At 45.0% G+C, this 26,227-nt stretch overlaps 1 protein-coding gene across 3 annotated transcripts in view; it reads left to right on the top strand.

The window, feature by feature from the left end:
- ELAVL4 (ELAV like RNA binding protein 4) overlaps positions 1 to 25,611 on the top strand; it is an 85,905-nt gene extending 60,294 nt beyond the window's left edge. Inside the window, exons 3-7 of one of the 3 annotated variants that reach the window (XM_033852912.2) lie at positions 1,133 to 1,236; positions 18,019 to 18,172; positions 20,109 to 20,334; positions 22,224 to 22,262; positions 25,284 to 25,611. In XM_033852912.2, coding sequence (XP_033708803.1) covers positions 1,133 to 1,236; positions 18,019 to 18,172; positions 20,109 to 20,334; positions 22,224 to 22,262; positions 25,284 to 25,611 — 851 coding nt within the window. Of the gene's footprint in view, positions 1 to 1,132; positions 1,237 to 18,018; positions 18,173 to 20,108; positions 20,335 to 22,223; positions 22,263 to 25,241 lie in introns of all 3 variants that reach the window. The other 2 variants (XM_073789475.1, XM_033853088.2) reach the window with 2 other exon arrangements.
- The last annotated feature ends 616 nt before the right edge of the window (positions 25,612 to 26,227 follow it).

Here is a 26,227-nt window from a genome sequence, read left to right as displayed (position 1 = left end):
GTACTCCAAAGAGAGCTTTATGTAATCAGTCTTTCCTGACATGTGACGTCCTGTCATTTTCCTCCCCTTCGGCTCTGCTGCCGCCCACAAATCAATAACATTGCCTGGGAAGTTCAAGCTGGCTTTGCAGCCACCCCAAGCTCTGTATTTCTTAAAGAGTATGTCAGAAAATGTAAAGTTTCCTAATGATATTTTTGGCTGATGACACATGGCAGAGCTGATGGACTATTTATAATCAGTGGCACGATCGCAAGCACATTATTTTTATTTCACTTAGTGGGGGAGCCCTGTCACTTGCTACCTCTCTTTCCAGATAAGTTGATGCCATCTTCACCTAAAGTAGCTAAATCCTCTTTGCAGAGTGTATTTGCACTCTGCAAAGTGTTAGGAGCTCCCCAGTTCTTTCCATTTTTTATTGTTCTTAGGCTGGGGGAATGATGAGGGCAATGAATGATTTGTTGCAATTGCTTTAAATTCTGGCCGCACCTTCACTATAAATGTCTCCAGTCTTTGCTGCTCAGATCTTGCTACAGTCCTCTGAGTGTAGGCATGGATAGCATGACTGAGGCAGCAGACACAGCTACTGCATCCAGCACTTGTCCCAATTTTACAGGACTGAGCATAACAGAGCTGTCTTTTGTTGAGCAGCTACTATGTTCTAGGTAGGCATTGCATGCTCAATATCTCGTTAACCCTCTCAAACCTGTCTGTGGCAAGTGCTGGTATCTGCAGAGAAGAAATGTCTGGGGAAAACAGGAGATTAAGTGAATTCTCTTCAGAGTCACACAGCTGATAGGAAAAGCCCCAGGACTCCAGTTCAGAACTCTTCTAACAAACCACACCTGGTCTTTTCCACTACCCTGCCCTGCCTCTTCCCAATTAAGTGGACACTTGTGTGTATATGGTGTGGACGTGCACGGGCACTTACCTATTCCCAGCTGGGGCAGCTCCTGTGAGTTTAAAGGCTGACCAGAGTGAGAGATGGAAGAACTGGAAACTTCTCAACCTGGGAGTAAACCCTGGTATAAAAGGAACCATGTACTAGAGGGTTTTGACGCACTGCAATGGGAAGTGTTACCTCTATAAAGATAATGAGCTCTCTCTCTCTCTTTTTTAAAAAATGTTTCCACAGGACAGAGTTTAGGGTATGGATTCGTTAACTATATTGATCCAAAGGATGCAGAGAAAGCCATCAACACTTTAAATGGACTCAGACTCCAGACCAAAACCATAAAGGTAAGAGGTTACATGTTAGCTCCTTATTTGGGAGGCACTGGTTAAATTTCATTCCTTTGATCTAATAAATTCAGGCTATGAGGGAGCTGGCAGTGGCGTTCTTTATTTATTATTCAAAGGACACTTACCATCCACTGTACTAAGTGAGGGACACAGATCATTACAGAAGAAAGAGGTGACGGTTGAGTAGAGGGAGGGGACCACAAGCTGTGGGACCTCCATTCCAGAGAGCAGGTATGATGCCAGGGATGACTAACCCCATCAAGAATGCCTGTGTGGGCTTCCCTGGTGGCGCAGTGGTTGAGAGTCCACCTGCCGATGCAGGGGACACAGGATCGTGCCCCGGTTCGGGAAGACCCCACATGCCGCGGAGCAGCTGGGCCCGTGAGCCGTGGCCGCTGAGCCTGCACATCCGGAGCCTGTGCTCCGCAACGGGAGAGGCCACAACAGTGAGAGGCCCGCGTACCGCAAAAAAAAAAAAAAAAAAAAAAAAGAATGCTTGTGAGCTCAAGCCTGCAAAGATGGTCAGAGCAGAGCCAAGGGAAGAAGCTATTCCAGGCAGAGGGAACAACACATGCAAAGCTGTGAAAATGTATATAAACATTGTGAGTGGGGAACAAACATTGTGAGTGGGGAACAAACATAGAACACACTATGGCCTAAGGTTGAGCAGGGAGATGATGAAAAGATGAGGATAGGAGGTAGGCAGGGGGCTCACATGTGAGGCCAAGCATCTTGGTTTTACCTAAAGGTGAAGAGGACCCTCCTAAAAAAGACTTGAAAAGGAAAAATCAGTTTAAAAGAAATGCACTGGTGTAATAGGGTCAGGTACTATAACATCTGGGGAGGAATGAAAAAGTAAACATTCTAGCAATCCAAAAATAATCAGACTGGTAGATAATATCTCAGGAGGGGTTGTTTCAAGTCAGAAAAGAAAAACAGTCCCCCAGAGCCTGCTCCTCCAAATGGACATTTCTGTGGCTGGATAGTCACTCTCTCCGTTCAGACTTCACCTTGTGAGGATCCTTGAGGAGGTGGTGCTGTTTGCTTTCGGCCCCTGGCCCCTGACAGCCAGTGGTGGTCTCCTGGATGGAGCCTGCCTCTTCCTCAGCCTCCCTCTCCCTTCTTCCCCCACCTCCAGGCAGCATCCTGTTTGGGGGCAGCTGCCAGCCGATTAATGAGTCCCATCCTTCATAGCCTATGAAACCATGGGGAGGTGTGTCCTGGGTGCTCTTATCCTCACGACAGCAGGTCTGACGCAAAGTAGGACAAAAGAGAAACCTCTCCCAGAACGGAAATCTACAGATGGCACCAGCTCTCAGCATTTGAAAACACAAAACCAGAACTTTATGGTTCAACAGAGCTACTTTTCCAACATCCAGACTGACAGGAGGCTACTGGTGTAAGAAAATCTTAGCTGGGAGGTAATCAAAACAAAACCAAAACAAAACAGAAACCTTCTCTTTTTGGAATATATTATGTGGTTATCTTTCTTTCTCTTTCTCTCTCTTTTATATTTCTTTCTTCTTTCTTTCTTCCTTCCTTTCTTTCCCTTTCTTTCTCTCTCTTTCTTTCTTTCTTTTTCTTTCTTTCTTCCTCCACTCCCTCCCTCCTCCTTTCTTTCCTTCCTTCCTTCCTTGCTTCCTTCTTTCCTTTCTTTTAAGCCACTCTACTTTTGCAATTTAGTTTAGCTTATTTTCTAAAGATGATCACTTTCCTGATCTCATACAGTCTGGGCTTCACAAAGACCCCAAAATGGGCTTGACATAGGTTGCCTCAGTCTCAGCTTAGAATCAGTCCCTGTGAGTTCTCTAAAGGAGAAATAATCGAGAGTTGTTTAATTATGGGGTAGTCCTCTGAGAGACAGGAGCATTAATTTCTTTCAAAGGAAAAACATACCTGTTTTCAATGCTTTGAGATGGGATGCTCTTGTCATCTGATTCTTTGATGAGGCCACACCAGGTTGAGAGGTGTATTTGTGGGTTTGATTGATTTTTTTGTGTTATCCAGTTCAGCATTAGAATGTCAGACATTTGCTCTTCCCTTGATGCTCTTCCCTAATCTTAAACTGAGAAAGATGCTTTTCTTTCCTCTACAGTTTTCTTAAAACCCAAACCTCCCCAAGAGCTTAGGGTCAAATTCTTAGCCATCCATTCTGCTTTTTTAAAATAAAGTATTCCATGAAGCCATTGAAGATTCCCAAAAGGCTGAGTGGGTCCGGCTTTTCTGATCTCAGAATGCAACCCCCCTGGCCCATGATGCCATCAGAAGAAGTGCTTTGTCTCAGTGGATCTTAGAAACAAGGAATATTGATTATTTTCTTTCTGTGAAGAACCAGTCAGCCTCCTTCCCATCTCTATATCCCTTTCCCCACTCCCTCACCCACCCTGTGCTCACCCTGCATCAAAATGCTGCCAACACATTTGCACCCAGCAGCAACGTGGGCTTCCGAGGCACTGTAGGATTCAAAATGCATGATGCCACGGCTGAATCAATAGTTTCCATTCTCTACGATGAATGAAAATTTAATGTGCAAACCTGGGGATTTCAGCCCTTTCATTAAAGCGTTTATTTGCCATACTAAAAATTAAGTTTGAGTGATAGGTTCCTTTATTAACTTTTCTTCCCTTTCCTAAAGGGACACAGTGTTTCAGGTAAAAATCATATTAAAGGAAAGGAAAAAAGCAAACCCTTTTCGTGTGCTGTTAATAGTCTCATCATTTATTAATTTTTTTTAAATTACTTTTCTGCCTTTCAGGCCACTATTTACTTCTTCTGCTTCAGTTTGCTTTGATAAGTGACATGAGATTTATCTCTTTGCTCTTATTCCCATGAAGGAATAACATAACTTGCCTATTAGGAAAAAACAAGTATCTTCTTTGGAAGCATGCATCATAGAAGTCTCCCCAGAATCATGTAGTACATGTTTGCAAACTTCGATCAAGTCTGTCCCTCCTTTTGCTTCCTGCAAAACACATGACTTCAAATGTAATGTACAACATAGATGCAGGCAAACCAAGAGTTAATTCCTAAGCTTTGAAGGTTAATGATGAACAGCTAGATTCAGGGATAGTTCTAGAAAGCCCTGAGGGAGTAGTGGAGACTATAGTGAGCTGGAGAGCACTAAAAGGGGCAGCTGTTCTTCCGCTACTACTGATTATTTAAACCCAGATCATTGTCAGATCTTCCACTTATTCAATAGAAACCAAAAGCTAGATATTTTATGCCAAATCTCCCAATTTTTAAAGGTTAAAAACCAACTCAAAAAATTTTAGAGCATTATGTAGGCAAGCCAAACAAAACTTTTTTGTTTTAACATCTTTATTGGAGTATAATTGCTTTACAGTGGTGTGTTAGTTTCTGCTTCATAACAAAGTGAATCAGCTATACATATACATATATCCCCATATCTCCTCCCTCTTACGTCTCCCTCCCTCCCACCCTCCCTATCCCACCCCTCTAGGTGGTCACAAAGCACGGAGCTGATCTCCCTGTGCTATGCAGCTGCTTCCCACTAGCTATCTATTTTACATTTGGTAGTGTATATATGTCCATGCCACTCTCTCACTTCGTCACAGCTTACCCTTCCCCTTCCCCATATCCTCAAGTCCATGCTCTAGTAGGTCTGTGTCTTTATTCCCATCTTACCCCTAGGTTCTTCATGACATTTTTTTTTCTTAGATTGCATATATATGTGTTAGCATGAAGTATTTGTTTTTCTCTTTCTGACTTACTTCACGCTGTGTGACAGACTCTAGGTCCATCCACCTCACTACAAATAACTCAATATCGTTTCTTTTTATGGCTGAGTAATATTCCACTGTATATATGTGCCACATCTTCTGTGTCCATTCATCTGTCGATGGATACTTAAGTTGCTTCCATGTCCTGGCTATTGTAAATAGAGCTGCAATGAACATTTTGGTACATGACTCTTTTTGAATTATGCTTTTCTCAGGGTATATGCCCAGTAGTGGGATTGCTGGGACAAACAAAACTTAAGAGATGACTTACGGAGAAGCAGTTTGCAGCCTCTGAACTCAAATTTAAATACACACACACTATTTTGCATTTTGAAAGTGAATGATTCATTACTAGGCTGCTAGTAGAAGGTGCCCACAAATGATGGTTCCCTGTTAACAAATGTTCGTTTCCCCTTTATTAAGGGGGATGTAATGTGATTGTGTGTGAATACTGAGGGCACGTGGAGGGAAGACCAGGCCCCTGTCCTCAAGGAGAATACAATCTTAGCATAGATACAGCATCAAAGCAGAGAAAGAGAATGCTTCTTTAAATAAGCCCCTCTAAGTAGTGTGGATGACTGCAGATAACTTGCCTATCTGGGGAAAAAACCAAGTATCTTCATTGGAAGCACGCATTACAGAAATCTCCTTGGAACCATCTAGTACATGTTTGCAAACACATGACTGCAGAGGAATTATTCTTTGGATTATAACTTCTTTAGTGGGAGAAAGTGGCCAGGTTCCCACGCCTCTTGGAGATTAGGCTCAGAGATTAATTGACTTGTCCGAAGGCACACAAGTGGCCAGCAGTTGAGTTGAGTTAGCATCCAAAGGTGCCGTGAAAGATTCTTCCAGAAGAGGAGCTACTTAATATGTGAGCATGAGCTGGAAAGGAAATAATAATGATAGTAATGATACCTTATATTGAGCATTTACTCTGTGTCCAACAGTATTCTAACCGCTATGCATGTTTAATAACATTTAACCCTTGAAGCTTCCCTAGGGCTAGATGCTTTACACACATCAGCTCTGATTCTTAAAATAGTGATTCTCTCCTTTATACAATTGAGGAAACTGAGGCCCAAAGAGGTTAAGAGACTTATCCAGGATCACACAGTTAGTAAGTGAGATTTGGAATAAGAAAAAAATGTTTTAAAAATAACTCTGGCAATAGGTCGTCAGTGTGGGAATGTCTCACTGCCTGCTTGCTCAGCGGCACATGCATTCTGTGAGTGTGTGGGTGTGTATTTGGTTCTGTGCACACATGGGTTATACTCCCTGGTGAGGGAAGATATATAAAAAGCAAACAGATGAATTGCATGGCTCCTCCGGGTTCTTCAGTAAACAGACTTGTGGTTCGGGGCTTCTGCCATCAATCAGGAGACAGACCTGACTTCAGATCATATCTTCTGAGACCCCTGCTTTCCAGGCCCTGAGCTAGGTCCTAGGACTTCGGTGACCTAGGGATGGCAGTGTCCTGGAGATTCTTCCACCCGTGTGAGTCAGAGAGGCATGGGGGGCGCTTCTCTGGTGGCGCAGTGGTTGAGAGCCCGCCTGCCGATGCAGGGGACATGGGTTCGTGCCCCGGTCTGGGAAGATCCCACGTGCCGTGGAGCGGCTGGGCCCGTGAGCCATGGCCGCTGAGCTTGCGTGTCCGGAGCCTGTGCTCCACAACGGGAGAGGCCACAGCAGTGAGAGGCCTGCGTACCACAAAAAAAAAAAAGAGAGGCATGGGGTATGGACCATGGGCTTACACTGACTAGGCTGCCAAAGACCCAAAATTGGGTCTTTTCTCAGCATTTCAACCATAAACCCAGTGGAGATTATTTGCCCTGTTTAGGGCCTTGGAAGTGCTGTTTAGCTTCCAACCCCCCATTTGTCTCCAACAGAGATCACTTTAGACGCTGAGAAGCACTGAGCAAAATGGCTGTGGGTTCTGGAAGATGATCCCCAGTACTCCTGGACCCCGCAGTGGATGCCTGTCGCAGTCCTGAACCTCTGCAGGGCATTTACAAGAGCAGCTTCTGAATTCCAGCCTCTTTCTAAGAAGCACTCTGTTGAATGCAGTTGCAGTAGTCCAGCTCTGTGTTGCATTAATTAGGAACAAAGAAAAGTAGATGGTTCTGTAGTAGCTTCAAAAGAGGGATATGTTTACCGGAAGTTTGGATTGATATACAAGTTACACTGAGAGCCTTCAGTAAAAAGTGATCCAGAATGGGATTTGAGGATGTAGGATCCTAACCCTTTCCATGCAGTGGGACACCTGTTTGGGTTTTAACCTGAGTTTGAGGACCAGGATTAGAGAAGTGTTCACTGCTCTGCCTCTGGAAACTCGTCTCTCATGGGAGCCACAAACATGCGAAGGAGCGCCTCTAATGCGGTGAGATGGGGACTGCCACAGGGCTGCAGGGGTTCCCACTTGATTGGGGTAGAGGAGCTGGAGTAGGGAGCTGTGCACAGTTTGAGCAGGAGAGGGATCTGATCAAAGTAAAGCTCCAAGTAGGTTCATCTGGCACTGGTGCATCACTTAGGTTGTTTGACGAACAAAACCAGAGGCTTGCAGGCTGCTGTGCTAGGTTTTTGTCAGCCTTAGACTTTGGTTTTCCTCAGCTCTATTAGGAGCTTTTTTGACTCATTTTAAAAGCAAAACAGGCTTATTTATAAATAATTCGGAAAATTCATTATCATGTAATGAAGGCAATGTCAGACATTCCCATCTCCATGCTATTAACGTTTTTATATTTTTCCTTCCTTTTCTCATTGCATTACATTTACAAATGTTGTTGTGGCTTTTCTTTTCCTAATCATTGCATTAAACTATTACTCAAATTATAAAAATATGAATTTAAAGAAAGCATTCCCAGAGCACGGCTCTTGTGCAAACTGGAGGCGTGAGTGATTTCAGGATTAGGTCGGGAGGAGGGGACAAAAAAGCTGTTCCTGCCACTGTGGCCGAACCCAGGAGGGTTGGCGTTCAGTCAGGAGAGGAGGTGAGAGAGTAAAGGAGAAGCTTTATCGCGAGGCAACAGCCCGGTTCCCGAGGGAGCAGAGCTAGAGGAGGGGAAGGTGCGTGAGTGAAGGCTTTTCGGAAGGGGAAAAAGCCCTCGCTTCTCCAGAAAGGAGAGCAGCTCCTTTATTTCAGCCTCTTGCTCTGATGTTGCTTAGCCATTTCTCCATTTTCGCGTTATTCTTCTAATAGCACTAACGGTGCCTCCGGGGGATCTTTCCACACTTGAGTTTTGCAGTTTCCAGTTTGCCCCTCCTGCTTCTTTCTCTTGCCAGGGGTCATCAGGAAGCCTTACCTCCCTCCCTCCGCACGCCCGCAATCCACCTGCCTTGCTAAAGGCCTCCATTCCGCTGAGGCATCTTTTCTTTGCTCTTGGCATAAGCAATTATTTCTCCTATCACTGCTCTTAATGCTTCCCGGAGAGTTAGCAGATCATTTTCTGCTGGCAGATATCACCCCACCCAGAAATGATAGACTACCTCCCTCCGTCTCGTTAATAATAAAAAGGCATTTTCTCTCCTCCCCCATTATGGCTGTAGTCAGAGCCGGTGTGGGAATGCTTCCCTGCCAAGGTCAGCAGGGGCGACTGGATCACTGAATCCCCGAGGAGGGAAGAGTGGGGGTGGCAACACCAGTGGAAACGGGAGACCCGTCTACCCCAGGTGTACCAGGCACTTTCTCTCCTGTGACACATTCCGTTTGGCTGCTTTGCTTCCTAGCGCCCTGTTAACGTCCATTGAGTGATTAATTTCAGATACAGGTGTAGGAGTTTGAGAGATGGAAATACAGTTCCCTTACTCTGCCCAGTGAGGCTCTTATGTTCCCAGTATCTTAAAGGTCATCCACAGTGTCCTGTGTCTGGGTTACAAAAGAAAATTGGTCAGGCGCAGGTTACAAGGACACTTCAGTTTTCAGAAGTGTGTGGAATGAGGCTTGGGGGCTTTAGCTGTCTACAAGTGTAAAAGATCCCGCAGTGTGATGTGAGCTGCTTAAAAAAACATTCAGCACACCCCAGGTGTCCTAGGAGAGCTGTGGACTCCAGATCCCAGGAAACAGTGGTCCTTTCTTGTCCACTCTGGTCAACCCATCCCTGGTATCTTGTCTCCATTTCTCAGCTCCACGTTTTGAAGAGACCAGATGCTGTAAGGGTTGTCCAGAGGCAAATGAGGAAGATGGCCAAACAGTGCTGCACTCACATATTCACTCCACAATGGTTGCTTTTCCATTCTCTAGAGAAAAAAAAAGTGACTCTGAAGCTCAATCCTATATGTCAAGAATCTGGAAAGAGAATCTATGTGTCTATCATTTGCCTTGGGTGGTAGTGAGTCCCTGATTGTCAGACACATGCAAATGGAGTCATTAGGGGTGACTTAGAGGGATTCCTATACCAGACTGGAGTCTGACTAAATGATCTAAAGTTTCCTTCTAGCTCTGAGATGCTATAACTTTGTGTTGTTCCTGGGCCTCGAGCTGTTCTGTCTAGTAGCCACTAGCCATATATGGCTCCTTACATCTGAGTTTAAAATAATTAAAATTAAATGAAAAGTTCAGTTCCTCAGTCACACTAGGCATGTTTGAAGTACTCAGTAGCCACCTGTAGCTGGTGGCTACCATGTTGGACAGCACAGATCTAGAATGTTTTCTCGATCCCAGAAAGTTCTGTTGGACAATGCTGGCCTAGAACATCAGCGGCCCTGGGGAATAAAGGATCACTTCTCCATGGTTACCATGAAGCCCCAGAGCAGATCAGCTGGTCTGTCAAAGGTCATAGAGCCACATCCCTCTCCCCTTTCCCCTTGCTGTCCATTCAAAAGAGCTCTGAGTTCAGATGGAGAGTCCGGTCCAGCTCCGTTAGAAACTACTAGGATGACCTTGGACAACTTAGTTGATTTCTCTGGACTTACTTCCTCATCTACAGAATGGTTCCTTCCAACTTTAAGTCTAACTAATAAAATATTATAGCACGATCTCTCCAGCTTGGTAACTTTCCAGGGAAAGTAGCAGTTTGTGCCAAGTACACGGCTTCTATTTCACTGTCCACGATAGCCTGGCATAGCGGAAAGATCCCAGAACTTAGTCATATCCAGCTTTGTCTTAGTTCAGCTGTGTGACCTTAGACAAGCACTTGAGCTCACTGAGCCAGAGTTTGTCGTCTGGAAAATGGAACTAATAATATCTCACTTATAGGTAGTCCTGGCTTATAGTGGATTGCTTGAGTAATGCTCCCCAGCATGAAGATGATAGTGAATAGGGTTACCCCTAAGGTAAAACTTACATGGGGAGAGGGGAAGACTTTTTCCCATCTACATGTTTCAGAGATACATAAAGAACGAATCTAAGTCTTACTTTGTGTAGTGGAAAGTATCATGGAGCTTCCAAGTGGCCACAGCAGTCTTACCAGTATAGCAAGATTCAGGAGTTGAAGTTTAGTGAAGAGATTCGGTATCTTACACCCTGAGTCTGAGACCAGCTCTTCCGCTAACCAGGCCATAAAACCTTTAGCACATCTCTCCCTTCTGGGAGTCACTAGACAGACAGCAAGGTCCTGATACCAGTAATCCCCCTTCATAATTAGATGGACTTTTTAAAAGAAGTTTTAAGGCACACGAATTCTATCACCACACCATTTTTTTAGAGAATTATTTATCCAGCCTACTCTGTGCCAGAAGTACTCTCATGATATTCTTGGATTCGCTTCAGATCTGTGGTTCCCTCTAGCTCCTTCTCCACGTCAGAGTCAGTGCCTGGGAAAGGAGCTCAAATGCATTACATACAGTATATTACACATTTTGTTTCAATTCAGAGAGTGTTATTGCGCTCCTGCCCTATGTAAGGCTTTGAGACTAGATGCCACAGGGGGTCTGCAGAGACCGCTAGAATGCTCAGACTATTTGGGCAGATGAGGTGTTAGCACAGATGGCTGTGATGGGAGGCAGGGTGTGATAGCTGCTGCCACTGAAATGTGTATCATCTGTAGAGTCCAAGGAGAGAGCAGTCATTTGTGCCTGGGTTTCATGGAGGAGGTGGCACTCAGGCTGGGCCTGGAAGGATGGGCAGGAGTTCATTTTGCCACGAGGATGAGCAGATAGTAAGAACCAGAGACATTTTGTTTGAATTGAGGCAGAGGGTGCTTAGAGGGGTTAGCAGGAGATGAGAGGCTGGGCCAGATCCCAGAGGGCCTTGGATGCTCAGGTAAGGGATTTGAGCTTCCATCACAAGGTGCTGGAGGAACACTGAAGGTTTTGAGCAGCAACAAGTAGCACCATCAGAACTCATTAGAAACATTACCATCAGGTTGCCCATGATAAAAGAATATCATATCAATCACAGATCATATATCAGGTGGTGGGTGGGGGAAGTACGAGGAGTGGGGCCACGTAAGCAGACACCTGTCCTGCCTGTGGGCAGGGCTGCAGCCACGGGCACGGGGGTGAGCTGATCCTCACAATGAAAACTCTCATTTCTAGGAGCCAGCTGGCTTCTTTCTTCTTTCCCAGCTCCTGGTGGTGAGATCAGAAGTCCCAGGGAGAGTGTGCTCCTAGAAGGCCCTGGAAGCACCAGAGTCTGTTCTCTGCTGCCATCCTCCTGGTCTCTCTGGAATGTCTGTCCCCAGGGATCTGTTTGCTCTAGGGAGTTTCTGCTCACTCAGAGAGTACGGTGTTACAGCAGACAGGGAAAAATCTGCAGCCTGATCTTCTGAAAGGAGTGTGTCTCCTCTGCTAGACTAATAGTCCTACGTGTCAGGGACTGTTGTATTCATCTTTGTACCCCCAGTGTCTGACATAAGGCCTAAGTACACAACAATTGTATCCAAGCCACTATTTATTGAGCACTTACTGCGTGCCGGGCATAGTGCCTAAGAATCGTATACGCATTAGCTTGTTTAACGCTCTAATAGCTCTATTAGAAAGCTTCTCAACTAGGTTATTCAAGTGATACAGCTCAGAAAGTGTAAGTGACTTACCTCAAGGCTTACCATTTATAGCTAGTAAGTGATTAGGATTTAAATCTACATCTTTAACCCCAAAACTCTTGCTCTTAACCCCTGTCTCCATTCCAGAATAGATGCTCCATTTCAGTTAAAGTAACATAAATGAGAAACTCCTTGGAGTGACCTGTCTCAAAATATAGTTGACTGATGCTCTGTCACCTATCAGTGAGACCCACAAGATAAGGGGGTAGAGGACAGGAAGGATGCTCCTAGTGTGTGGAGCCAGAATAGAAATAGGAGAAGGTTGGAAGCTACAGGGGAGACAGGTTTGAACTCAGCAGAAGGAAGAACTTTCCAATAATCAGTGATGGCCAGTGATGGTGTAGGATGCCTTGTAAGGTAGTGAGCTTCCTGTCTTTGGAAATGTGTAAGGTGGTTGGCCAGCTGTCTTACATCCTGACCTGAACTTTTTTTTTTTTTTTTTTTTTTTTTGCGGTACACGGGCCTCTCACTGTTGTGGCCTCTCCCGTTGCGGAGCACAGGCTCCAGACGCACAGGCTCAGTGGCCATGGCTCACGGGCCTAGCCGCTCCGCGGCATGTGGGACCTTCCCAGACTGGGGCACGAACCCGTGTCCCCTGCATCGGCAGGCGGACTCTCAACCACTGCGCCACCAGGGAAGCCCTGCCCTGAACTTTTGAGGTCACTTCCAACATCAAGTTTCTGTGAAACAGATTTCAAGGATAATGCTTTCTGTTGAGTTCACCAGCGTCACCTGTCACCCTTATTTCCACTTACCATGAATTATGGTTGTGGAGATTAGCAGTTTTGTGAATAGAATGCCTAGCTCATGAAAACATCCAGTTAATGGTAGACATCCTTGTAATTCAAAAGGGCCCAACAAATGACACCCCTGTTTTGTACATCCCAGTTTTAAACCAATTGAAAGATAAGACAAAAAGAGAAAAACTTATGGAATCCTAAATTCTTTATTAATGATTAAGGCCCAGATGGATTCCGTGGATGCAATGGGCTTCCTAACATGGAACCCCACACTTTGACAGATTGACATACTGTGTCACAGGTGCTCTGGACCCCATAGGCCTCCCCACAGGAGAGCATAGGCGGCTCCCATAGAACGTAGAGCCTGGAGTAGAAAGTGGGCTTCCGGCTGGCATCTGGCTCCCAGAAGGGAGGAAGCAGGCAGAGTCTGAGGCACACCTGCTCATTTCCCTTGTTGAAGCCTATTCAGAGCCACTGCTCCGCTTCCCCAGAGAAGAGGGGCTGCAGGGGTACAAAGAGGCCTGGAATGTTACTCCAGGGGGCATATCCTCCGCATGGGAGGAAACGCCGGGCGTGGGAAACGAGTCTCCCCCTGCCAGGAGCAGCCCTCTGTATTACACTCTCCACTTGTTTGATTACTTCCCTCACCAGACTGTGGAACCCTTAAAGCAAAAACTCTCCCAGCACAGGGTCTGGCACACAGTAAGTGTTCAAGAAGGGGAGGAATGAATGAACTCTCATCTTCTAATACCAGTGTTTTCCTAAAGAAACCCCTTTCCTCTCATCTTGCCCTCCTCATAGCACCCAAGATCACGTCTTTATCATGCTTTCCAACTGCTCTCTTTTTCTGTACCATGGCGGGACAGACAAGGACCAAGATGTTGCCCGATGACTCAGGAAAGCTTTTCCCCAGGCCGTGCTCTTCCTCCCACCTTGCCAAGCCCTGGCTGTGAGCAGGTGAAGGAACCTGTGAGTGCTGTGTCGCAAGGGGCAGCCCCAGCCCTGGTCCTGCTGCCCCATCAGTGATGAATGACAATGCCTGCCTTACCGCAGAGAACAGCCTTGTAAAGTCATTTTGGAAAGTGGAAAGTACTTTGTGGATGTGAGGCAGTGGAATCTGTAGGAATGTGCTAAAGGAAATTCATGGCTGTGAAGTGATAAAGGATGATCCAGACTCCGACCAGTCTGATGGAGGAGGACGGTGCTTTATAGGCGCTTACTGGTCGTGTTCCAGATGTTTGCTTGTGTGGTAAAATTGGAAGGTGTGTCCCAATGGGGGCTAGTCCCAGACTGACCCACAAAAACCTATCTGAGTCATCACAGAATAATATTTACCAAGTTGATACTAAATTCTAGGTATGTGCTAGACACATTAAGTCTGTCGTCTTCATTCTTTACAATAACCCATCAAAGGAGAATTGTTCCCCTTTTTACCAGTAAAGAAACAAACTTATCGAGATCAAATTACTTGCCCAAGGTCACAAAGCTAGTGAGTACTGGAGCCAGCCCATGTCTCATAAGCTCCGTGCTGTACTATCAGCCTTGCAGAGAGTAGAGGTTACTGTGAGCCTGCAGGGATGGGGAGGGATAAGGAGTTTGGAGTGACTGCAAATCTTCCATCAAGATCATTTGTACAGTCACCTGCCTTTGGGCCACCCTTACCCAGAGAGAGAGGGGTCATCTCCCCACTCCAGCTCCTGAGCTCCAGAGCAAGATTGGTGCGGGCGTAGAAATACCAGTCTTGTTTTCAGAGGTGCTGGATGAAAGAAGTGAGCAGGATCCTGATGGTCTGAGGCACAGGGTTCTTTAAGGCACTTCTAACGGCGTTGGAAGCCTCGGGCTCTAGTGGGGTTAATAAGCCAGCAATGGCGGACTCTCTGGAGGGGCTAAGGGTCAGCGATTTTTTTAGAAATGTTTCAGCCTAACAAAGGGCCTGACACCTGTAGTCAGTCAGTTAGGGTTTAATAAATGTATGAAGAAACTTGAAAAGTTTCGACACTGGGGCAAGCATTTGCATGTTGAATGTGGGAAGATCCTTTTCCTGTTGTTTTTCGCCCACTCCCACTTCTGCAGGTTTCCTAGACAGGGAACTAAGAGAACAATAGACCTAAGTTTCCAAATAGAGGAGAAAAACTAGGCGGGATTTAGGCTTGGTGAATGGTTGAGGTACTGTTCACCCTAGGGATGTGTCACTGCTCAGTGGCTGGGGTCTGTCACAGTAATTCTCCCTCTCTGAGATTCTGCCTCTGTCAGCATCCTCTTTTGGGGAAATGGTTTTGACTTTCCAGTTCCAGCTCCTTTTCCCTAGCAGATCTGTCCCAGGCCTGCTCTCGCCTGTACCCCAGCTCTAGCTGCACAAAAATAAGGGGATCAAGGTCATTACTATGCATTGTGCATTTATTGGGTGCCAGGCAGGCACTGCGCTAAGCCCTTGACCTTCATCATCTCTTTTGTCCTCACAACAGAGGAGGGCTATCATCAGGCCATGGCTCCCTGACCCCACCACACACTGTGATACGACCTGCCTCACCACCAGTCTCACCTCAGCTCTGTCTCCTTCCTGGCCCTTTTAACCCTTAATTAAAAGGGAGACTAGCCTGCCCTTCTCTATGTTCCAGCCCCAAATATACAGCCCTGGAATGGCACACATCTTGTGGCATTATGGTAACTGGTCCATATATGCACCATTCTTCCATTCAACTTATTTATTGAGTACCTGCTGTGTGTTGTCTGTTGCCCCTGTTGGACTTGGAAGTCCTTTAGTGCAAGAGACCATGCCTGTTCTTGCTTGTTGTGTATCCCCAGCACACAGCACTATGCCTGGCTCATGGTAGATCCTCAGGAAGTGCTTGCTAAGAGAGGCCTCTAAGTCTAGTTCTCGAACAAGATTTAGTCCTTCCAACCCCAGATACTGGAGAATGGGAAACACGTCTCTTAGCTCTTAGCTTAGTAGGAAAACACAGCTATGACTTAGTAGGAAAACAGAATGCTTAACTCTCAGCGATCCCCTTAAGTGGAGGAATCCAAGCTGCAATTAACCCAAAGAGCCATTAATGCCCAAGTCATTCATTATGATCCGTGGGTGTTCATTGGCTCTTTCAGTGGGTGTTAAGCACCCTGCGAGTATCGGGCTCTGTGTTGGGAGCTAGAACCACAGAGATGAATGAGACACACATACACAAGCCATGACCTCAAGGAAATCGGCAGACTAGATACATGGAAAATCAAGGTCAGATGGCTTAAGTGCCATGGGTGCAGTTCATCGAGAGCACTGCGAGGGGGATTTTTAGGAGGAGGTAAGATTAGGAAAAGCTGTCTAGAGAAGGTAGCATTTGATCTGGGCCTTAGAAAGAGTAGGATTAGGACCTGAGGAAGTAGGTGGAAAAATGTTCCCTGTGAACAAAAGCGTAGAGGTGGGAAGGTTTGTTTTTGGGGAGCATGAAGATCATTCAGACAATTAATTTGTCAGTAATTGGCAGGGGTGAGACAAGGGTGACCCTCATTACCATAGACATGTCGCTGTGATGTTTTTATTTCCCTCTTCCTACCATTCCCTCCTCATGCCTAAAAAATAGTTCTGCTAAGTTATAACCTGAAGGGACAGGGGGAGGAGAACCTTGTGTAGAGTGATGCCCTGTGCTGGCAGTCACATGGGATTCTTGGTCCTTCAGTCCCCACCCCCAGATACACACACAGGGACCCTCCATGAAATGGCCTCTGTGCGTGTCATCCGTGTGCTGGGAAAGAGCCTACAGAGGCCACCCATGAGTTTCTAGAAGAGGTAAATGCTCAGACTGGCTGCCTTGCTCCATTGGCAGGAGGAGGCCAGCAAGGCAGATTAGTCACTCACATCATTTTATCTGTTGAGTCAACATCTATTTTTAGGTGTGGAACCCAGAAAGGGACCTGGCATCTCTGCATGGAAAGGGAGAGAGTGCCATGGGTGAGGGGGTCTGCTCATCCTTCACGCCTCTGCGTGATCCGCTGCTAGACCCATTCTCAGATGCAAGGTCTCCTTCCCTGCTGGAGGTTTAGTTCCTAATGCCAAAAGTCCAGTTTAACATGTATAATTCCTTTTGCAAACATGCTTTTGTGTATGCAGAGCACACACACACACCTACTCACTCACTCACCCCTATAGTCTTAGCAGGTCCTGTGAATTGGTTATACAAATTAAATAAAACTAAAAAATGCTAATAAGGCATATAGGTCCCTCCCTGTCCAACATTGTCAGATGTGCTCTGAAATGACTGTTTTCATCATCTATTCTGAGCCATAACCGCCCCAGAAATAGCTTTAGCAGGAAAGTGCTTTTGTTAGACTAGCTGTAAATTATATTTCAAATGTCTGATGTTGTTTTCTTAAAAAATAAATAAATAAGTAAATGAAAGTCTAAAATTAATGACTGCTGGGGTTTGCTTTGCTTATGTGTACTGCTACAGATTTGGCTTCTTGCAGATGGAATTTCAGATCTGTTTACACTTCTGTGTTAGCTTTTTGGGGGAAAAAAAAAAGCAGTTGAGAGATCCGGGAGGACAGATTTACAAAGTCGAACTTATTATAACCATCGGTGAGGCTCACTTCTCTCTCCACTGCCCTCTCCCTCCCTCCTTTCCATCGTGCCCTCATTTTTTTTTATTGTGGTTTCATCTGCTCCGCCTCAAAGTTAGAAGGCAACTGGTTCTTGCAGATGTTATGACAAGGTCATATATCCAGTTTCGCAAGCAGATGTTCATTCAGCCCCATTTCACCAGCACTTTGTCATTCAGCGAGAGCAGACCTTGTGGGAACAGATTGGATCAACGCAAAGGATGGGACATAAAAAAATCTTGCAGAGAACCTGATCGCTTTTATGTGTTCAAGAAGGGGATGGGGGTGGGGTGGGGTTGGCAAGGAAAGAAATCTGCAGAGCAGAATTTCATGGGGTTTTTTTTGTTTTGTTTTTTCAAAGATTATTATGTGTTGGATACAGTAAATCATCTATACACCCACATCCAGGAGGTTCATCTTCAGAACTCCATGCGTGGGTAGTTCTGCATTTAACAGCTGCCATACAGTAGCTATTTCGTTCTGCACTTAGAGACCCTTATCTGTGCATTTGTTTTAAGTTATCACCAGCTCTCCTCTTGTTCCTCTATTGCTGTTCTCCTGGTTCTCATTACTATTACAAAAGTAGCTAAACATCTGAACTACAGAGTTATTTGAACTGACGCTGTGAGTTAGAATGATAGACGCGGGGCTGTCATCTCAGTTGTCGACTCAGTCTCTACTCAGAGGGTGTTGCCTGTAATGGATTTAGCGCCTCTTGCCTTTTCTTAGGTCTCATATGCCCGTCCAAGCTCTGCCTCAATCAGGGATGCTAACCTCTACGTTAGCGGCCTTCCCAAAACCATGACCCAGAAGGAACTGGAGCAGCTCTTCTCACAATACGGCCGTATCATCACCTCACGAATCCTGGTGGATCAAGTCACAGGTTAAGTATCTTTTTGCCGTTATTTTGTGTCTCAGTGTCACCAGCCAGTGCCTTGTGACCCATAGGAGCAGAGAGGTAGTGGTTATTTGGGGAAAAGGATGTGGGTCATGAGTAAACAGATTTTTGACCTAAGAGAAAGACTTTTTATCAATCAACTGCCGAAATTTAAAATGGGCCATCTTGGGAAGTAGGAGATCTCCGTCGTGGGAATTGTTCCAGCAGCAGCTAAACTACTTGGCAGAGTTGTAAAGAGGATTCAGCCATCAAGCTGGGAGTGGGGTTGAATGACCTTCAAAGTCTCTTTCAACCCTCAACCAAATAACATTACTTTCGTATGTGAAAAGAGCCTGTATGTATAGCTCTGTCTCCAATGATAGCATTGTAAAGTTAGAGGCAACCTCACACTGCCTCATTTCACACATGAGAAAACAGAGGTCCAAAGTGGGGCATGTGACTTCTGTCCAGTTAGTTAGCAGCAGTACAGGGATAACCCAGGATCTGGTGCTGTGATACTTTGGCCATCATAAAGAAAAGCAACCGCGGCCACCACCTGTCAGTAAGAAAGGCACCCAGGTTGCATTTTTTTTTTAATTGGAGTATAATTGATTTACAATGTTGTGTTAGTTTCAGGTGTACAGCAAAGTGAATCTGTTATACAAATACATATATCCACCCTTTTTTAGATTCTCTTCCCATATAGGCCATTACAGAGTATTGAGTAGAGTTCCCTTTGCTATACAGTAGGTCCTTATTAGTTATCTGTATAACATATAGTAGTGTGTATGTGTCGATCCCAATCTTCCAATTTATCCCTCTCCCCACTTACCCCCAGGCTGCATTGTTGATGACAGAAGGTTTTCACCTACTCTAATTTAAAACACCCCCTGGGAGCCATTTAGCATGTGTTTATCATTTGACTATGCAACAAACCCTCACTGAAGGCAGCTCTGCCCCAGACACTGCGCAGAGGGACACCAGCAACCAGGGATGAAGGTGGCACAGTCCTGCCCGTACAAGACTCCACTGTGATGAGTACCTGCTAGGGCTGTCTGTTGCCCAACGAGAGCTCAGGAGAAGGCATGCTGTGCCTGGTGGGCACTGTTGGGAAGGAAGTTTCCATCAAGGAGGTGATGTTTGAACAGAGTTTTGGAGGATGACTTGCACTTATCTGGCAAGAAGGAGGGACAGAGCATGCTAGGTGGATAGGATGTACCCTGTAGAATAGGTGGATAGGACATACCCTAAGGCGTGGAGTTGAGGCAGAACATAACCTGTTCAAGGAGTATCTGGCAGTTCAGCATGGCTGACATGAGGTTCAACAGGGGGTTGGGGCCAGATCATCAGGGACATTAAGTGCCACACCAAGCGGTCTGGAATTCATCCGTATGCAGCATGGAGCTATGGAAGGGATTTTTGTGGGGGTTTTTTTCATTTGTTTTTCTATGTTTGGAGTAGGGAGCAATGAGGAATGGGTACTATGCACAAGGTAAAAAATTGAAAAGGTACAGAAAAAGTATAAAAGATGTTTTTAAATGGTATAATATGGTCAGAGTTTGCTTTTCAAATAGATTATTTAGTTGCCAGGTGTGGTGGACACATTGGAGGACTAGAAACTGGACAGTGGGTGATCAGTTACAGCAACTAAAGGGAGACCTGAGGATTGAGCAGGGTGGTGGGGGGGGGGGGAGCTGGAAGGGACAGATGAGAAAGATGCCTGTGTTCTGTGGGTAGGAGTCACAGTCCAGGGGCATGATGGCAGAAATGCAGGCAGGTGCATTTTGATGGGTGAAAAAGATTCAGGAAGCCAGGCTCAGCCCTGGCCCCACAGGTGGGCTGACTCCCCAAGGGAATCCATGGGACCCAGCGCATCTCTTCCTGGAGATGTTTACCCGTTTGGTTTGTTCACTCTTTATCAAGGCTCTTTCTCTTTCCCCAGGAGTGTCCAGAGGGGTGGGATTTATCCGGTTTGATAAGAGGATTGAGGCAGAAGAAGCAATCAAAGGGCTGAATGGCCAGAAGCCCAGTGGTGCTACGGAACCAATTACTGTGAAGTTTGCCAACAACCCCAGCCAGAAGTCCAGCCAGGCCCTGCTCTCCCAGCTCTACCAGTCCCCCAACCGGCGCTACCCTGGCCCACTTCACCACCAGGCTCAGAGGTTCAGGTAGGCGTGCCCACAGGGGAAAGAGCCCTGCTACATGAGTGCTGGACAAGAGCCAGGGAAGCCCATGGCCCTGAAGCATGGGGCGGGGTGAGAACCTCTGCCTCTAGCAATCACTGTGGGAAATTGCCCCCAAATCTCAGTTTCCACCGCTGTAAAATGTGATGATTGGACTTTTCTAAGCTTTTCTAAGCCCCCTTTCAAACTACCGCTGTGACCGTGATTAACCTTCAGATTCTTTGATTGAAACAAAATTTCTGCATTTAACCAAATAAGGAGGTTCAGTTTCAACGAGAGTTAATCACAGATAAGTGACCACATTCAGCAGTTTAGACTTAAAGCTAAGGCAGTGGCTTTTAATAAAGTCAAAGAAAAGAGTAGCCCAGAAGGCACATCCTTGCCAGAGGGAATGGTTTGGTCTCTGCCCTCCTCCTTCTTGTGCCGGTAACTCTGTTGGGTTGGTGGGGGTAGAGGGGATCCTCTCTTCTGTGTTACCTTTACTCTGACATTGTCAGCAGACTCCGGAAAGACAAGGGGGAAGACTTTGTCCAAGCCTTACTAGTGTTTCCTCTGGGTACCTAACCCCCAGGAAGCTCCAGGTGCAACGGGGCATTCCCCTTCTCCTGGGACATTTCTGAAAGGCAGATTTCTCTCCATGTAGGCAGTCCAACCTTGACCATGTAGGTAGTCCGACCTCTGTTATGCAAGAGATAAGAATATTCTTGGGCTTCCCTGGTGGTGCAGTGGTTGAGAGTCCACCTGCCGATGCAGGGGACACGGGTTCGTGCCCCGGTCTGGGAAGATCCCACATGCCGCGGACCGGCTGGGCCCGTGAGCCATGGCCGCTGAACCTGCACGTCCGGAGCCTGTGCTCGGTGACAGGAGAGGCCACAACAGTGAGAGGCCCGCGTACCGAAAAAAAAAAAAAAAAAAACAAAGAATATTCTTGACCTACCCATAATAATTCTAAATAGTTATTTTATCCCACCCATGTCCCAACTTCCCTTTAACGGAAGGGTCTTTCTCTTTTTCGAACATCACATGGGAAGATAGTAGGCCCTTCCGTCTAGCCGCAAGGAGGAGAAAAATCAGCCTCTGGAGTGTACTTCCATACGCCCCTGAACATGAAAGGGTTAATGATTTCACGAAGAGTCCAAGTCATCTAATTTTTATTTTGTGTGAGAGTACATGCAGTATTTGTGTAAAAAACCTTTCCAGCAGGCTTCTAATGGTGGAAACTATGGTTACTACTGCCCCATGACGTGAATAGCTTATCCCCAAGGAAGATGCTGAAGGTGAAGGAGATTATAACAAAATGGCAGTTTGCTGGGAGGTGCTTTCAGGTTGTAAATAGTAAGCTAATTTTTTAAAAATCTGAACCCTCAAACCTCCCCCACCATCAAAAAAAAAAAAATGGGTGTGGTGAGAAGATTTAGTTAAAGTAGCCAGGCTAAGAGAAAAGATCCATTCCGATATGCAGGATGTGTGTGCTTACATTGTTTCTCTGGAGCAGAGACCTTTATTCATCAATTTCATTACAGTAAAAGTGAACAACTTAAGATGCCACCCCTCTTTAAAAATTTTCACAGCACAACGTAAAATAAAATCCCCACAAATGTTCTGAGAGGTGGCGGGGGGGGTGGAATTAATTGAGACCTTGAAAGAAAGGAAGGTTCATTAGACACTTGCTTTAAACTCTGGCGTTGACCTGAACATGAATTACTTTAGTTGGAGGCAGGAAAAGGGGGAACTACCAGCGGATAGACTCCTAAGCACTGGGGAAAGTTTTTGAGCTTTTCTTCTTTGAAAATGGAGCATTCTTATTAATAGTTCCATTGAGCGATCTTGCCATCTGTGAGGCATTAACCCAGAGACCCTCCTTCTCTTTGCAGGCTGGACAATTTGCTTAATATGGCCTATGGCGTAAAGAGGTAATTAAAACTCCACAGATTGCCAGATGTCCGTGTTGGCACAGACTGGGGCTAGAATTTTTTTTTTTAATTCACTAACTTTACTTTTTTTTTTAATTCTTCCTTTTTCTTCCACCAGCATGTCAAATTCTCTTTTACTTTCAGACCTCAGTTGGTTTTGTTTCTTTTAGGGCACACAAAGTGTGTTTGTGTGTTTCACTTTTTCTTTTATTTGCAGGTGGGCTTCTCCTATGGTTCAGGTGCCACAGCTACCAAGCCTTTAATAATCTGGTCCTCTGAGCAGCTCCCCTAAGAGGGAAGGCTGTGACTCTTTGCCAGATGATTTTGCAAACTTGCAAAGCAACTGTTTTACATTAGCAATGCCAAGATTCAGTTAAGAGGGCAGATTCCAGCAAATGAAAATTAGAACATTTTGCTAATCATCTTATGATTGTCAGTGGAAAAATTAGATTTCGGACTACCAGCCCTGGCCAAAGCATGAATAAGTGCATGGATGACCTTATGACTCCCGCCCCCAGCTCAAAGTGCATTTCAGGGCCCAGCCTGAGAATGAAGTGTATCTGTGTGCACCTCAACCAGGGGTTTCTTTCGTTACAGGTTTTAGCAGTTATTAGCAATCCTCCCTTGGTTATATATGTATGTATGTTTTAAACTTGCTGTTTCTTTTATTTAAAACCTTTTTGTGGTGTTAAGGTTTGGGGGACTTTCTGAATGTAGTCACAAGGGTGTTCCAGACCTAGTCTGAAAACTGAATCTCGGGAGGTTGGGTGCTTTATGTCACTGTGTCCATGAGATTCCCACGTGTACTTTTGATAAGCCCCACTGAGCTGCTAGGGAGATAGCATCTTCATCATCCTGCTCTGTAGAGCCGCACACTTTAATTCCCCTTCCTGCGGTCAAGGGAAAGAGATGTGGTCTTGAATAGTCCAAGTCACACTCCCTGTATGAGGCAGGCCTTTCACCACTTGCGGTGCATGGTAGGTACCCTGCTCTGGAAACTGGCATGCAGTGGAGAAAGTAACTCGACTGCAGACTTCACTGTCAGGGTGCCAGCCTCTTGAATCTCAATCCCAGCCCCCATGAGGGTAACTGTGAATTATCTCCACATGTCTAGCATACTGCTTGCCTGTTCCCACGCATTTTACACTTTTTCCCAGCTCTGTCCCATACCTTTGCTCCTCTTGAACTTTTGCGAAGTTGCACCAGATATTGTGAAGAGTGATGCTTATGCATAGATGAGGTCAGGGAAGACACTGCAAGGCAGCGTGCACACTGCCATCTCCTCCAGTTCCCCACCCGCAGCAAACTTCACAAGTTGATAAGAGCATTCTCTTTCCCTGTTAAACCCAGATTTGGATCCAGAGTCCTTCCTACCAAAGTGCTCCAGGTAACATTACCATCTAGAGTTGAGGCTGTCCTTGAAACCTCTTTGCTGGTCCTGACTTTGGCCTTACCATATTGAGCCGTTCTCTACCTATAAACCGAAAGAGGTCAGTTGGCTCAGTTGGAGGAGAGAAGGTTGAGAAGACAATGTTCAGAAATAATGCAAATAACGATTAGACATGGGTTTGCCCTTCTAAGAATCTGTACCATGATGTTTTTGGTTTTGTCCTGTTATTTGTTTTTAAGTAAGAGGGAAAACTGATGTAGTGAACAATACCAAAAATAATATCTGTTGAGTCGTTATGTTTAGCATATCTTCAGCGGCCATTGGATTATCTAAATTTTAGTTAGATACACAACTATTCTTTCATAGGACTTTTGAATCTCTAATAATATAGGCATATTTTTAAAACATTCCTAAATGACACTTTATCCATTCATTTCCCCAGTTTTTGCTTCCTCTCCTCCTATCCCCCACTTCAAAAAAAAAAAAAAAAAAAAACTAACCAAATGAAAAGCAAGATACTAGTCAGTGTATAGAGTCAAAATACCTGTATGAGTTTGGTATAAAGTAAAATGTTAATAAATATTTTTTCTGCTGTGGGCACTGGTAACCTAATTGTTTCATCTGATGCATCCATCATGAATCACATACATATTTTATCAGACGGTGAATAGAATCTAAAGGATTGTTTTTCTTTTCAAGATTACGTGAAAACTAAGAAGATTTTGAAGCCTAATACAGAAGTAGTTGTAATAGGACAAAAAACAGTTTTTTGCCTTTCTGATGTACAGTGATTCAAGATATATAAGTGCACACACCACTTGAAATCTCACTCCTGTGACGCTTAGAAATGAATTCCAGATAATATAGCATCAAGGAGTGATACGTCTTTATTATTATTGCTCAGGGTTTTTTTTGGAACTCTTTTGAATAAATGCCAAATGAAACATAAGCCACCCATTGGATTAATAACAATGGGTGTATCTCTGTGCCCCATAATATCTAGAGATCTCATGTATCTCCATGCCTGATAATACTGAGAGATCTTTGACCACCGTTAAGTCAAGGGACTGCAAAGATGGTAGACTTGAGCACTTCTGGGCCATCTCCTAAACTGCCTTAAAAAATAAGTGAAATGTCCCGAGCATCGACATCCACCAGTGTTATTCACCTGTTCAATCAATAAGCAGTTATTGTTTTCTACGTGTCATGTCTGTGAGATTCCCATATGGGCTCCACTGAATAAAGAAGTAGAGCAAAAGGATGAATGAAGTGGGGCCCCTTCTCTGAAGAGCTCACGATCTATTGTGGGGAGGGAAGGTGAGGGTCAGAGTGGGATACCCTATGAACATATACTTGATAGTATGACAGAGACTTGCCCTGGGAGTTCTTCGTGGTTCTTAGTGGTTGACCTAGGCCTTTCTCTTGGCATATATGTGCCTTAGCCAGTCTAACTGTTCCCATTAGAAGAAATGCCACAGACATTAGTCTTTGTATTTTGGTTTTCAAACCCTGAAGACTCTCCTGCAAACACTCACTCAGGCCTCTGCCCCGTGTCTGTGTCTGTGCATCTGTGTGTTATCCACGGTCAGACTGATGTCTGGACCAGTCCCCCCTTCTGCTTGTCCCCCCAGGTTCTCCCCAATCACCATTGACGGGATGACAAGCCTTGTGGGAATGAACATCCCTGGTCACACAGGAACAGGCTGGTGCATCTTTGTCTACAATCTGTCCCCTGATTCCGACGAGAGTGTCCTCTGGCAGCTCTTCGGCCCCTTTGGTGCGGTGAACAACGTCAAAGTCATCCGTGACTTCAACACCAACAAGTGCAAGGGATTCGGCTTTGTCACCATGACCAACTATGATGAGGCAGCCATGGCCATTGCCAGCCTCAACGGGTACCGCCTGGGAGACCGAGTGTTGCAAGTTTCCTTTAAAACCAACAAAGCCCACAAGTCCTGAATTTCCCATCCTTACTTATTAAAATATATATATAAATATATACGAACAAAACACACGCGCGCACACACACATACACACGCACACACACAAAAGAGAGAGAAACAAACTTTTCAAGGCTTATATTCAACCATGGACTTTATAAGCCAGTGTTGCCTAAGTATTAAAACATTGGATTATCCTGAGGTGTACCAGGAAAGGATTTTATAATGCTTAGAAAAAAAGAAAAAAACACAAAAAAATACCTTTGATGCATTGAATGTTCTTTCATAGCTGTCGTTGTTGACTATAATATACATAGATAGCGACGTGCAGGGATTTTTACCCAGCCAGCTAATTTTACTACCTTCCTTGAAGGTGGGTCTTTTTAAGATGACCATTCGCTCATTTGAAGAAGAAAAACAAAAAACAAAAAAAAATAATAAAAATAAAACAATTTTTACAAAGTAATGGGATTCAAAGAAAGAAAATAAAGATTTTTCTTTTTTGTCAAAATGTTGATCCAATCAGATTGGTTAAAAAAAAAAACCCACACAAATTAAAGAGGAATAATAAAAATTGCAAAAATTAAAGAAACTTTTGCAAATTTTTTTATTTTTCCTTTTTTCTTTTATATCAT

Source organism: Tursiops truncatus, chromosome 1 (genome assembly GCF_011762595.2).
Source record: "Tursiops truncatus isolate mTurTru1 chromosome 1, mTurTru1.mat.Y, whole genome shotgun sequence".
Lineage (NCBI taxonomy): Eukaryota > Metazoa > Chordata > Mammalia > Artiodactyla > Delphinidae > Tursiops > Tursiops truncatus.
This window is presented reverse-complemented; position numbering and strand designations above follow the sequence as displayed.